General features: G+C 40.9%; 1 protein-coding gene across 3 annotated transcripts in view; it reads right to left on the bottom strand.

The window, feature by feature from the left end:
• OCLN (occludin) overlaps positions 1–17,377 on the bottom strand; it is a 56,340-nt gene that overhangs the window by 29,900 nt on the left and 9,063 nt on the right. For all 3 annotated transcript variants that reach the window (XM_003981047.5, XM_019835192.2, XM_045061766.1), the window contains exons 2-4: positions 16,429–16,545; positions 10,409–11,084; positions 7,592–7,753 (exon numbers count right to left, since the gene is read on the bottom strand). In XM_003981047.5, coding sequence (XP_003981096.1) covers positions 7,592–7,753; positions 10,409–11,084; positions 16,429–16,478 — 888 coding nt within the window. In that variant the 5' untranslated portion in view covers positions 16,479–16,545. The remainder of the gene's footprint in view (positions 1–7,591; positions 7,754–10,408; positions 11,085–16,428; positions 16,546–17,377) is intronic.

Raw genomic sequence — 17,377 nt, 5'->3', positions numbered from 1 at the left:
ATCAGTAACAATAAAAACAGGATATAAATCTGTCTGTTAAATGTCACTGCCCCAATGGGAAACAGAGGGAGAGGGGTGGGAACTCCCCCCCCCCCTTTTTTTTTTTAATTAAGTAGGCTTGGGCCACCTGGGTGACTCAGTTAGTTAAGCATCTGACTTTGGCTCAGGTCATGATCTCATAGTTCATGAGATGGGGCCCCGTGTCAGGCTCTGTACTGACAGCCAGGAGCCTGGATCCTGCTTCGGATTCTGTGTGTGTCTCTCTCTCCCAATCTCAAAAACAAAAAAACATTTAAAAATTTTTAAATTAGTTAATTAATTAATTAGGCTCTATGCCCCATTTGGGGCTTGAACTCACTACCCTGAGATCAAGAGCCATATGCTCTACCAATTGAGCCAACCAGGTGCCCTTTCTTCCTTTTTCCTGTATTGCTTGTGTTTTGTTACAATAAATATGTACTCTTTTCACATTAAGAACTTCTTGCAAACCACCACAAACAAAAGTCATTATTTTAAAACGTCAAAAATTGAAAAAAATAACAGCAGGGATTGGCCAAATAACCTGTACCATGGAATGTTACTAGAAAAGGTGTGTGGACAGAATTTCATACATCACTGATGTTGTATAAAGTGGTACAACTCCTCTAAAAGGCAACTTCAGTACTCAATTTCTCAATATTTATCAAAATTATAGACACATATATCCTCTGACTCAGTAATATTACTGAGTATTAGTAGGATACTCTGGGAAATCTATCCTAGAGAAGATTGTGTACACATGTACACAACGTAAACAAAGATTTTAAATCATATCATTGTTTGTAATACTAAATAGCAAATGTAACCATCAATGACTTTGGTGACATAAAATCATGGTACATCCATACCAGGATGAAGCTCCTTAAAAACTGGTTAGAAAGTTCATCAGGATACACTGTAAAGCAAAAAGGGCAAGGTACGAGCAGAATGGTGTGATCACTACACTAACTTTTGCGTAAATAAGCAGGGAGTCTATTTTTCTTTGGTTTTATTTTTGCAAAATAAAACCATGAAACGCATGATAAAAAACTAAGAGGAGTACCTAGAAGAGTGGGAAGTGGGGGGAGGGGAAGATACCTAAAAAAAGAGAAAATGGGCACACAAGGATGGCAAGGAGACATTTCCTCAAAAACCTGTTTTTAAATTTTTATTTATTATTTTTTAAGTTATTATTTTAATTCTAGTTAGTGAATATATAGTATTCTATTAGTTTCAGGTGTACAATATAGTGATCCAACACTTTCATACACACCCGGTGCTCATCACAAGTGCCCTCCTTAATCCCCATCACTTACTTAACACATCCCCCTACCACCCTCCCCTCTGGTAACCTTCAGTTTGTTCTCTATAGTTAAGAGTCTGTTTCTTGCCTTGCCTCTCTCTTTATTTTCCCTTTGCTCATGTTTTATTTCTTAAATTCCACATGAAATCATATGGCACTTGTCTTTCTCTGGCTGAATAACTTCACTTAGCATTATACTGTCTACTCTAGCTCCATCCATGTCATTGCAAATGGCAAGATTTCATCCTTTTTTATAGTTGAACAACATTCCATTGTATATATATATATATCCCACATTGTCCTTATTCATTCATCAATAGACACTTGGGCTGCTTCCGTATTTTGGCTATTGGAAATAACGCTGCTATTAACATAGGGGTGCATGTATCCCTTTAGAATTAGTGTTTTCTTATCCTTTAGGTAGGCAAACACCCAGGAGTGCAATTGCTAGATCCTAGGGTAGTTCTGTTTTAAACTTTTTGAGGAACTTCCATACTGTTTTCCTCAGTGGCTGCACCAGTTTGCATTCCCACCAGCAGTGCACAAGGGTTCCTTTTTCTCCACATCCTCACCATCATCCGTTGTCTGTGTTGTTGATTTTAGCCATTCTGACGGGTGTGAGGTGATGGCTCATGTTTGATTTCTTTTTCCCTGATGAGTGATGCTGAGCATCCTTTCAGGGGTCTGTTAGCCATCTGTATGTCTTCTTTGGAAAAATGTCTCTTGACGTCTTCTGCCCATTTTTAAATTGGATTATTTGTTTTTTGGATGTTGAGTCTTAGAAGTTCTTTATATATTTTGGATACTAACCCTTTATTGGATATGTCATTTGCATATATCTTACCCCATTTCATAGGTTGCCTTTTAGTTTTGTTAATTGTTTCTTTTCCTGTGCAGAAGCATTTTATTTTGATGTAGTCCCAATAACTTATTTTTGCTTTTGTCTCCCTTGCCTCAGGAGATATATCTAGAAAAATATTCCTATGGCCGATGTCAGAGACATTGATTCCTGTGCTCTCTTCCAGGATTTTTATGGTTTCAGGTCTCACATTTAGGTCTTTAATCCATTTCAAGTTTATTTGTGTGTATGATGTAAGAAAGTGGACCAGTTTCATTCTTTTGCACGTAGCTGTCCAGTTTTCCCAACACCATTTGTTGAAGAGACTATCTTTTTCATATTGCATATTCTTTCCTCCTTTGTTGAAGATAAATTGACCATATAATCACGGTTTATTTCTGGGCTGTCTATCCTGTTCTGTTGATCTATGTGTCTATTTTTGTGCCAGTACCATGCTGTTTTGATTACTACAGTTTTGTAATACAATGTGAAGTCTGGAATTGTGATTTGTATACAGTCTTTTCTTTTGCAAGACTGCTTTGGCTATTTGGGGTCTTCTGTGGTTCCATACACATTTTAGGATTGTTTGTTGTAATTCTGTGAAAAATGCTGGTGTTATTTTGATAGGGATTGCATTAAATGTGTAGACTGCATTGGGCAGTATAGACATTTTAACAATATTAATTCTTCCAATCCATGAGCATGGAATGTCTTTCCCTTTCTTTGTGTCATCTTCAATTTTTATCATCAGTGATGTCTTTCACCTCTTTGGGAAAACCTTTTTTTTTCACTGTAATTCTGACCAAGGGATCTTTTTAAAGGGGATACTTAGGAAAGTTTCTATTTTGCCAAAAAATACAAAAATTAAAACAGTATCATACTGATAGATGCAACAATATAAATGCATCTCGGGCGCCTGGGCAGCTCAGTCAGTTAAGTGTCCGACTTCAGCTCAAGTCATGATCTCATGGTCCGTGAGTTTGAGCCCCACATCAGGCTCTGTGCTGACAGCTCAGAGCCTGGAGCCTGCTTTGGATTCTGTGTCTCCCTCTCTCTCTGCCCCTCTCCCCACTCACACTCTGTCTCTCTCTCTCTCAAAAATAAACATTAAAAAAATTTTTTAAATGAATCTCACAGACAATATGTTCAGTGAGCACAAAAGTACACAGTACATAATTTCATTTATATGAAATTTAAGAACGGCAAAACCAATTGATGTGACAGAAATGACAGAGGTCACCACTCTCTAGAGGATACTGAGAAGAGGCATGAGGAAACCACGGACACCGGAATGAACTATGTCTTGATCTCTTTGATCACGACCATGATCTCATGATCATAAGCCACGCAATTAGTGTACCTGCTGTACTTTACTCTGTGTAAGATATACGTTGTACTTCAATAAAATTAAGAGTATCAAAAATGTTTTTGAGGAATATTTAATGATGTCATAAAAAGCCTACAATATAATGTTAAATCAAAAAATAGGATTTTAGGGTGCTTGGGTGGCTCAGTCAGTTAAGCATCTGACTGGCTCAGGTCATGATCTCGAGGTTCATGAGCTCAAGCTCCGCATCAGGCTCTGCTGTCAGCGCAGAGCATACTTTGGATCCTCTGTCCTCTTCTCTCCCGCTCCTCTGCTTCTGCTCTCTCTCAAAAATAAATTAATGCTTTAGGGGCGCCTGGGTGCCTCAGTCAGTTAAATGTCCGACTGTGGCTCAGGGCATGAACTCGTGGATAAGCCCCATGTCAGGCCCTGTGCTGACAGCTCAGCTGAGCAGCCTACAGCCTGCTTCGGATTCTGTGCCCCTTCCATGCTTGTGCTCTCTCTCTCTCTCTCAAATAAATAAATATTTTAAAAAATAAATAAAATAAAAAAATAAACATTAAAAAAATGTAAGATTTTACATAGTGTACCTGGATGGCTCAGTCAATTAAGCATCCGACCCCTGAGTTAGGCTCAGGTCATGACCTCACAGTTTGTGGGTTTGAGCCCTGTGTTGGGCTCTGCTCTGATAGTGAGGAACCTGCTTGGGATTCTCTCTCCCTCTCCTGCTCGTGCTTAGGCTCTATCTCAAAATAACTAAACTTTTAAAAAAATTCTATTAAAAAAATAGGATTTTACACTGATGGGGAACATAGTCCTACTTCTTCGGATTCAGATTAAGAAGGTGCAGGAGAGGCTGGGGTATGACAGAAAATACATGAGAACTGTAACTAAGGGTGGAAGAATTTTCTTTATAGCTCACTGTATTTCAAAATCTCTAGTTACCCATCAGATAAAATAAATTTTAAAAATACACACACACACACACACACATATACACACTTTAATTCAGAAAAAGTACCAACTACATCTGGAATTTGAGGACATAACAGAAAAAAATAAACACGTGCAAATTTAATTAAAAGAACCTTCAAATATTTAATCTACAACGTTGGTACAAACTGAAGTGACTGACTGACTACAAAGGACCAGGTTAACACCCAAAACAATGTGCAAACATGGCCTGCTTATTTTACAAAGTACAAGATATCCAGAAGGGGAAGGGAAAAAAAACAACTCGAAAATTCCCTAGGAAGGCAGAGAAACCATTGTACTGGAGATTCAGAGACAGGAAATTAGCGAGTTGCACATTTTCCCCACACATAATACGTAAGAGCTGAAACCTGCTTACAACTCTTAAGGCTCAACTTTTGAGGCATCTTTGCTCAAAGGTTCCGATACTACAGATTTTAAAATCCAGGAAAGGCAGTAAGATCTAATAAAATAATGAACATCTAAACCTACCCTAACATATAGGGAAGGAGTAAACTAATATTCAGTAGCTAATTAATTGTTCCTCTGGTAAGTTTTTCTTCCCCTCTCCCCCACCAAAAAGAAACAAAACAAAACAAAAAACATTAGTAGCTATATGGGGAGTATCTGGTCTTAGTTCTCTACAACAAGAATTCAAATTTTAATCCTTAATACAAATAATCAATGCTAGAGTTTTTTACCATTATTTTAAGCAAAGATTATTTTTATATTAAAAATACGTAGACCCTTGGGGCACCTGGGTGGCTCAGTCGGGTGAGCGTCCGAATTCGGCTCAGGTCATGATCTCACAGTTTATAAATTCGAGCCCACACCGGGCTCTGTGCTGACAGCTCAGAGCCTGGAGTCCGCTTCAGATTCTGTCTCTCCCTCTCTCTCTGCCCCTCTGCCACTCATGCTCTGTCTCTCTCAAAAATAAATAAACATTAAAAAAATTTTTTTTAAATAAAAAATAAATACATATACCCCAAATAATGCTTTTTTAAAAGTAAAGTGCTGGGGCACCTGGCTGGCACAGTCAGTGGACCATTCGACTTTTGATCTCCAGATGGTGGTTCGAGCCCCACAATGGGTGTAGAGATTACCTAAAAATACAATCTTGGGTCACCTGGGTGGCTCAGTCAGTTAAGCACCCAACTCTTGATTTGGGCTCAGGTCATGATCTCATGAATGGTGAGTTCAAGCCCCGAATCGGGCTCCAGGTGGCCTCCACGTGGAGCCTGCTTGGGATTCTCTCTCTCCCTCTCTTTCTGCCCCTCTCCCACTTGCCCACAGGTGCTCTCTCTCTCTCTCTCTCTCTCAAAATAAAATAAATAAACTTCTTAAAACTTTTCTTAAAATATTTCTTTATTTAAAAAAATAAAAAATAAAATCTTTATAAAAATAAAAAATTAAAAATTACATTAAAAATTTTTAATAAAAATCTAAAAAATAAAGTGCTTTCTGCTTCACCATCATTATCACCTCCATAAACTGTTAAGGCTATCTTTTGCCCAATTATCTAAAGCACCCAGAACTGATTAAAACCTCCTGACAGTAAGATCAGATGAGAAGCCAAAGTTCACTGGAACTCTACTATTACCAGCACTGGTCTCTCTTAAGTCAGTTTTTTTTTTTTTTGTTAGGCTCTCGAAACCTTAAATAAACAAATCCAACAGCCAGTGAAAACTGACACGCCCAGAAACTCCCAGAAACTCCCGGAGAAACATTTACTTCACAGTTCACAATAGACAGTCCTATTCCATCTACAGGTGGCCTTGCCTGGAGCTAAAGGTCGAAAGAAAACAGTCCTTAACACCTTCACACTTTTTGGGGGTGGGAGGGAAGGAGGAGGAAAAAGAGAACAAGCAGGCTTCAAGGAGAGTTCAGGAACACAGGAACCCTACCACACCTGCTGATTTTCAAAAGAGTTTCGTTGTGGCTCCTTAACTAACCAGAAGAAAATCTCGTCTACGTTTCTTCAAATCAGACACACAGAACGCCAGAGCTAAAGAGGCCTTCGAGATGAGCCATGTCTTTATCCCTCCCCTGACCAGCAGAACCCAACCTGAGCCCTCTTTACTCCACTCCCTCGGTCCAGAACACATCTACCCTGGAACCCGTGTCCAGGATTCACACCTCCCCTTCACGGCAAAACTTCAATCTGCTCCAGGAAACCTATGATGGGGGTTTCTGAGGATGCTCCCAACTGCATTCTAACAGGACTTCTGAGAAATAAAGTCTCACTGCAGACATCTCTAAAGACAGGTCAGGTATCAGGAACACCTATTTCTGAGATATTAACACATACTCGTACGAATAACAGTACAGTATACACAAAAAGGGAATCGCTCCAGTCTCTCTCTGCTTCACGGAAGTATCTCTTAGGTAAGTATCCATGCAGAATCAGTCACTGTAATTTGCTAGGCTGTTATCCATGGAAGAAGTTTAAACATATGCCACTTGCTACGACTCCAAAACACCACTGCCAATCCTGAGCCAAGAGACAGCAAGCATCCCGCCCAAGTGTTTCCCTCCAAAATGACAAGAAGGAAAATAGAAGGGGAGGGGAGAGGTGTTTTGTTTTGCAAAAGCCAAGTCCTTTCTGCACAATTCTTTAGAAGCCATTTGGTTTCAGGGCCTAGGTACACTTCTTTAAAATGGAAATCTGGGGCGCCTGGGTGGCGCAGTCGGTTGAGCGTCCGACTTCAGCCAGGTCACGATCTCGCGGTCCGTGAGTTCGAGCCCCGCGTCGGGCTCTGGGCTGATGGCTCGGAGCCTGGAGCCTGTTTCCGATTCTGTGTCTCCCTCTCTCTCTGCCCCTCCCCCGTTCATGCTCTGTCTCTCTCTGTCCCAAAAATAAATAAAAAACGTTGAAAAAAAAATTAAAAAAAAAAAAAAAATGGAAATCTGATTTTCACCTTGTAGTGAAACAATTTCCAGTTATCGTACCACCTTCTCAGAGGTCTGAGCAAAACATGAGAGCACAACTTTTGCAACATATACAGACAATAATTCTAAGAACAGAGTTTCACAAAGCACTCAAAGTCAAATTTAGAGACAGAAACCTGGGGGGTTAATAAAATACCAGACATATGCTCTTTTTTTTTTTTTTTTTTTTTTTAACAACACTTACCCATTCTTCGACATTGGGGGGTTGCTCATCATAAATATGTTCCTTGTCCCACAAAATATTCGACTTGTCATACTGGTCCATCTTACTTCGAGTTTTCACAGCAAAGAAAATTATTAAAGCAAAAGCCACAATAACCATGAATCCCAGGACAATGGCAATTGCCTAAAAAGAGATTAAAGATATTGACACAGTTAGATTTCAATTGTTTACTTTATCCTAATGCACTATCCAAAAATACCTAAGGCCCTGCACTTACATATCTGTGGTGTGATATAAAACTGATACAAATAGTTACATTTTAGAAATATATAATGTAGCCCATGTCAGTTGGGTGGAGGCTAGCAATACATATGTGACTTGATTCAATACTCAGAACAGGCTTAAAGTTAGGTACTCTCATCACCCCATTTTAAATGATAGAAATCTAGTTCCAAAGCTTGAGCACTAAGTGGCCTTTTTACCAACAGATGAAAATGGCCAGTAAATTAACTCAATCACTGGTATACTTCTAAAGGGCTTTAAATTTTTTTTTAATGTTTATTTATTTTGAGAAAGAGACAGAGTGTGAGCAGGAGAGGGTCAGAGAGAGAGGGAGACACAGAATCCGAAGCAGACTCCAGGCTCTGAGCTGTCGGCACAGAGCCCGACACGGGCCTCGAACTCAGGAGCTGTGAGATCATGACCTGAGCCGAAGTCGGCGGCTTAACCGACGCAGTCACCCAGGCGCCCCTCTCAGAAGTAGCTTCAAATACCCAATCATGTTTATAATCTTGTTCATAACACATGCTCGGCAAATCTTTTTATACTGAATGTAACTTCCAGTCTATAGAGGATCTACCTTACCATAAATTATGCAGACATGATCTAACCAAGCTATAAATTAGAGAAAATGATTCATTTAGTCTGGCAGGTGGTTTCTGTTGGGAGTCTTCTGTGCACTTACAAGAAAGGGCCCTGTGACAAGGAATCCCTCCCCGTGACAGTTCTCCCAGTGTCTGATAAGCATGTTGAGTGGTCCACTGGCCTGCCGACGCTTGAAATTAGGCAGGTACCTGGACCCTGGCCTGGATTCTGCTAATGGGTAACAAGTGGGTCTCTTTGCAGCCATCTAACAGTGATATCCTTTTTCAGTGAATACAAGTTTGGGGCATTCAGAGGACTAAGAGAGACGGGGGGTGTGGTAAGATAGGAATATCAGCCCTCAGCTCTATTTACCAGACATACATTCGCAAGTCAACAAACATTCCGAAAACCTACATTTGGGGTGAAAACATTTCAGTCTTCAAAATAATGAGAGTTACTGGAGATGATGTAACCCCAAAAGAGTGACTCATTCAGGTAAAAGAATGAGAATTACTGAGTCAGTGTAAGGAGGGGGAAAACAAAACAAAACAAGAAGATAAGGGAAAAAAAAGGTAAATCCATCAGGAAAAAAAGATGAGCAACTTCACACCCATCAGCATGGACAGAATCAAGCAGACAAAACACAATGTTGGTGACGATGCGCAGAAATTGCAATCATCATACGTTTCTAGTAAATGTATAACAGTACAACCTGTTGGGAAAACAGTTCCTCAAGAGATAAAACACAGAGACACTGTCCATGAGTGGCTCAGTCAGTTAAGTGTCTGACTCTTGATTTCGACTCAGATCATGTTCGTTGAGATATAGCCCCGTGTTGGGCTTTGAGATGACAGTGTGGAGCCTGCATGGGATTCTCTCTCTCTTTCTAAATAAATAAACATTAAAAAAAAAAAAAAAAAAAAAAAAGGAAAAAAGGAAAAAAAAGGCCCAGAGACAACATAAGACCTAGCAATTCTATCCCTAGGTACATACTCAAGAGAAACTAAAACATGAGTTCACATAAGAACTTGTACACAAATGTTCAGAGCATTATTCCAAACAATCAATGTGAAAACATCCCAAATATCCATCAACTGATGCATGGATAAACAATGATACAGGCATACAATCGACTATTACTCGGCAACAAAAAGGAATTGACACAACATGCTATATAACATGGATGAACCTTGAGAATTTTACATTGATGTGAACTGGAAGGAGCCAATCACGGGGACACCCGGCTGGCTCGTTCAGGGGAGTATATGACTCTTGATCCCAGGGTCTTGAGTTCAAGCCCCACATTGGGTGTAGAGATTAAATAAAACTTTAAAAAAGGAAAGAAGGTTGGGTGCCTGGGTGGTTCATTTGGTTAAGCCTCCCACTTAGGCTCAGGTAATGATCACGGGGTCTGTGAGTTCAAGCCCCACATCAGGGTCTCTGCTATCAGGGGAGAGCTCGCCTCAGATCCTTCTGTTCTCCCTCTTTCTGCCCCTCCCCCGCTAACATTTTTTTCTCTCTCTCTCTAACACAAACTTTAAATAAATAAGGTCTTAAAAAAAGCCAATCACAAAAGACCTCATATTGTGTGACTCTATATATGAACTATCCAGAATAGGCAAAACTATAGAATAGGATTAGCGGTTGCCTTGGTCTGGGTAGGGTTAGAGAAATGAGAAATTACTGCTAATTGTGTTATGGGGTTTCTTTCAGGGATAGCGAAAATGTTCTAAAACTGATTATGGGGATGGACACACAACTCTGAATATACTAAAAATTACTGAACCAAACTTTAAATGGATGAACTATCTGGTATTAAAAGTATCATAATAATGACACCAGACCCTCTCCAGATTCTGACTTCAAAGGAAGTGAAGCCTTGTCATAAATACCTTTTAAAAGGTCCCAAAGTGATTCTACTAAGCCTCCCAAAAGCCTCTACCCAAAGCAGGGCAGGGAGGAAACCACCCATACCTCTTGGGGATCTACCACACAGTAGTGATACAAATACTGATCCACGTAGAGTCCACCAGCTGCAGGCGTGTAAAACTGGTTGCAGATGGCATATATCTGTGAACTGTATAGCGACCCAGAAGCCTGGGCAGTTGGATTGACTCCCATTATGTAGACAATTGTGGCAATGAACATCATGATGCCCAGGACAGCACTCAGTATTATCACGGTCAAGTAGTATCTTCTCGTTCTAGAGATTTCAGATCTGATAACGCTGGTAACAAATATCACCAATGCAGCAATGAAACAGAAGGCCACCATGGCCAGGAGAAAGCCCTTTGCGGCTCTTGGATCTGTGTAGCCTCCGTAGCCATAGCCGTAGCCATAACCATAGCCGTAGCCGGTTCCGTAGGTACCAAAGCCACTTCCGTAAGGGTAGCCTATACCACCTCCTATTAAGCCAGTTCCATAGCCTCTATCCCAGGCAAGCGTGGAGGCGACACAGGCAAATATGGCAATGCACATCACGATAACAAGCATAGACAGAATCCGAATCACTCCTGGAGGAGAGGTCCATTTGTAAAAGTGAAGAATTTCATCTTCCGGGTAAAAAGAATAGGCCGGCTGAGACAGCATTGGTCGAACGTGCATGTCTCCACCATACATATCATTGCTTGGTGCATAATGATTGGGTTTGCTGAAATACACATGAAAACAGTTTCAAGTTAGTATCATTTGGAGGTAAGTAGAAAGAACATACCGTGTACTCGGAATAATTTAAACTATCCATTGGCAAATAAAACTATTATTAGTACCACCCCACTACAAGCAACAACACTTTATGCCTCCCCCCACCCCCTGCCGCAAATTCAAATGCCAACACCTTAAACTCCAATGTGATGCTATTAGGAGGTGGCCTAATTAGGTAATGAGATGGAGCCCTCAAGAATGGAAACAGCGTCTTTACAAAAGAGACTCCTTCTACCTTCCGAGGGGATACAACCACAAGCTGGCAGTCTGCAACCCAGAAGACGGACTTCACTAGAACCTGACCACAATGGCACCTGATCTTGGACTTTCAGCCTTCAGAACTGTGAGACATAAATTATGTTGTTTATAAGTCACCCAGTCTGCACTGTTGTTTATAAGTCACGAAGTCGGTTAAGCGGCCGACTTCAGCTCAGGTCATGATCTCGCGGTGAAGTGTGAGCCCCGCATCGGGTTCTGTGCTGACAGCTCAGAGCCTGGAGCCTGCTTCGGATTCTGTGGCTCCCTCTCTCTGCCCCTCCCTCACTCATGCTCTGTCTCTCTCTCTCTCTCTCTCTCTCAAAAATAAACATTAAAAAAATTTTTTTAATAGAGAAAATAAGTCACCCAGTCTGTACTACTTTGTTACAGCAGTCTGAAGCTACTGAGACACCCAGTGAACAATAAGTTTCTGTGCGTCAGAATCCCCTGGAGGGCTTGTTAAAACAAAGACTGTTGGTCCCCAACCCCAAGGTGCTGATTCTGCAGGAAGGACAAGCTGCTGCTCGTGCAGCCAGTCTGGGAAACGTGCACTGAGAATGACCACTCTATGGAGTGGATTTCTATGGAGTAGAGGTTCTCAAGTTTCTGACATATTAGAATCACCTGGGGAGTGGGTACAATCCCTAGACAGAGCATGCCACACCAGTTAAACTGTGATTCCTGGGGAGGGAAGCCCAAGCAGTTTAGAATAAGGATGTCAACGCTACTGCTTGTGGAATTTGAGACCAGTGCATTCAAACAGGACACCGAAGGTGGCCTACCCAGGGTCATGTCCAATTCCTGGCAGCTTCACTCTCCTACCTGAGAAAGCACATTCATGCGTTTATTCACATGATAGCTATTAACTGGAGCCACCAGGGTGATGTGCGCTGGGCACTACGCTAGATACTGAGGATACAACAACGAACAGCAGTGTCTCAATCCAGACCCCTCAAAGGTTAGTTATGGTTAAGAGCTACGAAGTAAATCAAATATGCAAAGAGGACTCATCAAGGTGATGTCTAATTAGATCTTTATAAAGACACTTTGCAGGGGTGCCTGGGTGGCTCAGTCAGTTGAGTGTCCGACTCTTGATTTTGGCTCACGTCATGATCCCAGGTCGTGGGATTGAGTCCCATATCGGGCTCTGTGCTGATCGTGGAGCCTGTTTAGGATTCTCTCTCTCTCTCTCTGTCTCTGTCTCTCTCTCCCTCTGCCCATCTCCCCTGCTCTCGCCCTCTCTCTCAAAACAAAAAACAACAAAAAAAAACAACTACTTTGCAAACTTCAGTAATACAATCATAAACATCACGGGAGACAGGCACATTGATCTGTGGATGCTGAATGTAAGAAATGTGGGTCCTGCAGGAACAAAATTCAATTGCTCAACTGACCTCACCCCCTTTTGTTTTTGCCATTATTTTCTTGGTCCACTTCTCTCATTGCAAAGCAAGATATCTTACTACTGGGTGCTGCTAACCACTTGAATGCAAGGAAATGCAAACTAGAAAGAACACTGATAAGATGGTCTTTGAAAACGTCACATATGAAAACTCCATAACTCATTCTACTTGAATATTTGGGATGTCTCCATCTGGGGCTGTTGTGAACAATGTAGCTCTGAACATGATTGAGCATGTGTCCTCATACACAAAAGCACTTATTCTTTTCTTTTTTAAAATAATTTTTGACATTTTTGTTTGTCTTTGAGAGACAAAGCATGAGCGGGAGAGGAAAAGAGAGAGAGGGAGACACAGAATTCAAAGCAGGCTCTAGGCTCTAAGTTGTGAGCACAGACTCTGACTCAGGGCCCGAACCCATGAATCGTGAGATCATGACCTGAGCCGAAGTCCGACGCTTAACAGACTAAGCCACCCAGGCACCCCTGAAAAGCACTTATTTTTCTAAGGTATATATCCGGGAGAATTTTTGAGTCAAATTTTTCTTTTTTTAACTTCAGCTCTATAAGACAATGTCGAAGTGTTTTCCAAAATGATTATATCATTAAAAAACTGTTTAAATATTTATTATTTATTTTTGAGAGAGAGAGAGCAAGCAGTGGAGGGGAAGAGAGAGAAGTAGACACAGAATCTGAAGCAGGTTCCAGGCTCTGACCTGTCACGGGGCTTGAACCCACAAACTGTGAGAACATGACCTGAACCAAAGTCAGACACTTAACTGAGAAACCCAGGCACCCCCCCCCCTCAAAATGATTATATCATTAAAAAAAAAAAGATGATTACACCACTTAAAATTCCATTAACGTTGTTAACATTCACAGAAACATTGTTGAGAATAACCCAAAACTGGAAACAGTGTATATTTCTACCTAGAGTGGAACAGGTAACTGTAACATATCCACAGGACGGAATGCTACAGGGCTGTGTCTAATATGGCAGCCACTAGCCACACGATCCACTGACCACTGGAAATGTGGCCAGTCCAAACTGATCATAGTGTAAAAAAAGAAACGTAGCACCATAAAGAGAAAACCCAATATTAACTACGTACTTTGGGTGACAATGATTTGTCAATGAAGGTTCGTCAATTACAACATGTGCGCCACCCTGAAGGGGGATACTGAGACAGGCAATGTATGTATAAGGGCAGGGGGCATATGGGAAATCTCTGTACCTTCCTCTCCATTTTGGTGTGAATGTAAAGCTGCTCTAAAATATAACATCTAGTAATAACAAGGAATATAAACTGCCTCATGAGTCAGTGTTTACATCACCTGTTGACATAACATTTTAAATATACTGGGTTAAGCGAAATACTATTAATACGGTTAGAAAAAAAACAAAAAATTACATATATCATTCACATTTTATTTCTGTAGCATTGCTCTGAAGCAAAAAAAAAAAAAAAGGTTAAAAACAAGTAAAGCTAAAATGTACTGTTTAGATGTTTAAAAAAAAAAAGAAAGAGAGAATATCAAGTGATAATCATGTCAGAACGGTGGTTTCCAGGGGAAGGAGAGGAGACAAGGATGCACTTGGAGGTGACCTACGTGATGATTTTGCTTTATCTTTATCTTACTCATCATCATCACACGTTCTGTGCCCTTTTCTGTGTGTGTGTTATATCTCACCCATGTTTATAGGGGCAATGTAATAGGAACACAACTCCTACTACAGTTATCAAAGACTTGAAGCTACAAACTACTTACAGGAAGAAATCCCTATCAAAGTCTGATAACAAATTTAAATTTTTTCATGGTGAAACCCCCAAATGAATAGGGATGCAAGAACCCTCAACTTTGCTTCTTGAGTTTATTAATGGCAAGAATCACTCTAATGATGTGGATGGGGTGCCTGGGGAGCTCAGTCAGTTAAGTATCCAACTCTTGATCTTGGCTCAGGTCATGATCTCACAGTTTGTGAGTTCAAGCTCCACATTGGGCTCTGCGGTGATGGTGTGGAGCCTGCTTGGGATTCTGTCTCTCCTCTCTGCCCCTCCCCAGCTTGTGCTCGCTCGCTCTCTCTCTCTCTCCCCCAAAAAATAAACTTAAAAAAAATTTTTTTAAAGAAAAAAAACTAGGGGCGCCTGGGTGGCACAGTCGGTTAAGCGTCCGACTTCAGCCAGGTCACAATCTCGCGGTCCGTGAGTTCGAGCCCCGCGTCAGGCTCTGGGCTAATGGCTCGGAGCCTGGAGCCTGCTTCCGATTCTGTGTCTCCCTCTCTCTCTGCCCCTCCCCCGTTCATGCTCTGTCTCTCTCTGTCCCAAAAATAAATAAAAAACGTTGAAAAAAAAATTAAAAAAAAAAAGATCCACCTCTCCGGTGGCTTTAAAAAAAAAAAAAAAGAAAAGAAAAAAACTAACGATGTGGAAAACATTATGCCAAGTGAAAGAATCAGCCACTGAGGATCACATATTGTGTGATTACATTTGTATGAGATGTCCAACATGGAACAATCTAGAAAGAGAAAGTGGACTGCTGATGGCCTAGTACTAGAGGGAAATGAGGAATGACTGCTGATCGGGGTGATGAAAATGTTTTAAAATTGATGTGGTGACAGTTGTACAACTCTGTGAATATATTAAAAGTACTAAACTGTCCATTCTAAATGGGTGGATTATTTGGTGTGTGAACCGTATGTCAATAAAAGTTATTACTACAAAATTGACAAGGAGTCAAGTTTAGGGTTAGTCACCTAAACAGGGCATTAATAAAGAAGCTTCGCACCATTTGTGAAAAAACAAAAAGGAATAAATATACCCACAAATATAAGCTTAAACTATCTAGAAGCAACCATTAGAAAGAGATAAGGGTGTCTGGGCGGCTCAGTCAGTTAAGTGTCTGACTCTTCATTTCAGCTCAGGTCATGATCCCAGGGTTGTGGGATCAAGCCTCAAGCTGGACTCTGCATTGAGTGTGGAATCTGCTTGGGATTCTCTCTCTCCCTCTCACTCGTTCTCTTTTTCTCCCTTGCCCACTCACGTGTGCACCTGCTCTCTCTTGCAAAGAAAGAAAGGAAATAAGGAAAAAAAGGAAGGGAAGGAAGGAAGGGAAGGAAGGAAGGGAAGGAAGGAAGGAAGGAAGGAAGGAAGGAAGGAAGGAAGGAAGGGGAAGGGGAAGGGGAAGGGGAAGGGGAAGGGAGGAAAGAAGGAACAGGTGACAATAGTTGCCTCTGCAGAGAAAAACTGTCATCCTGGAAGTTAAGCGGCAGAGGAAAACTTTCACTTGATAACCTTTGTTTTGATTTAAATTTATAAACACATATATATTTTAATGTTTATTTATTTTTGAGACAGACAGAGAGAGAGACAGCGTTGAGTAGCAAGACACAGAATCTGAAGCAGGCTCCAGGCTCTGAGCTGTCGGCACAGAACCTGACTCAGGACTCGAACCCACAAACTGTGAGATCATGACCTGAGCTGAAGTTGGACACTTAACCGACTGAGCCACCCAGGGGCCCCTAAACAGACATTTTTAACAGCAAACACTTAACAGATGAAAATTTCAACTATACACATTTCTTACATGTGACAGTTTAAAAAAAAAAAAAAACAACAACTAAAGAATTACTTACAATTCATCAGGTCTATAAGGAGGTGGACTTTCAAAAGGCCTCGATGACATGGCTGATACCAAGGATCACCTGATCTTCAGGATGAGCGCTGCCCCGTAGCTTCCAAGATAAGGCAATCTAAGCAAAGTAAGTAGGGTAAGGGTGTTACTACTGAGCTCAGAGTTTCCTTGCATTGCTAAAAAAACTAATGAGACCAATCTCAAGTAACTTGTCACACCATGATTATTTCTCTTGTCCTTCTCACTGCCATCTTTATACAATGGATCATTAATTCCTTGAGTACAGAAAATCACTAAGCATAGGAATCATTCAGCCTGGTCGTCCTCACAGCACCAAGCACTGCATATCACTGGCTTACAAATATTAACTTTCATTGCTAAGTTGTAGTAATAAAAATTTCACAAAGCTTTTACAGCACAGGTAAAAACTGGTAATTTTCTACTGGCACAAAAACAGACGCTCAGGTCAATGGAACAGAATAGAGAACTGAGAAATGGACCCACAAATATATGGCCAACTAATCTTTGACAAAGCAGGAAAGAATATCCAATGGAATAAAGGCAGTCTCTTCAGCAAGTAGTGCTGGGAAATGCAGAAGAATGAACCTGGACCACTTTCTTACACCATACACAAAAATAAATTCAAAATGGATGAAAGACCTAAATGGAAGACAGGAAGCCAACAAAATCCTTGAGGAGAAAGCAGGCAACAACCTCTTGACCTCGGCCGCAGCAACTTCTTACTCAACATGTCTCCAGAGGCAAGGGAAACAGAAGCAAAAATGAACTATTGGGACCTCATCGAAATAAAAAGCTTCTGCACAGCGAAGGAAACAATCAGCAAAACTAAAAGGCAATGGACGGAATGGGAGAAGATGTTTGCAAATGACCTATCAGATAAAGGGTTAGTATCCAAAATCTATAAAGAACTTACCAAACTCAACACCCAA

This window comes from Felis catus, chromosome A1 (assembly GCF_018350175.1).
Source record: "Felis catus isolate Fca126 chromosome A1, F.catus_Fca126_mat1.0, whole genome shotgun sequence".
In the NCBI taxonomy this organism is placed as follows: Eukaryota; Metazoa; Chordata; class Mammalia; order Carnivora; family Felidae; genus Felis; species Felis catus.
The sequence above is the reverse complement of the archived record's forward strand: the minus strand, read 5'-3'. Positions and strand labels throughout refer to the sequence as shown.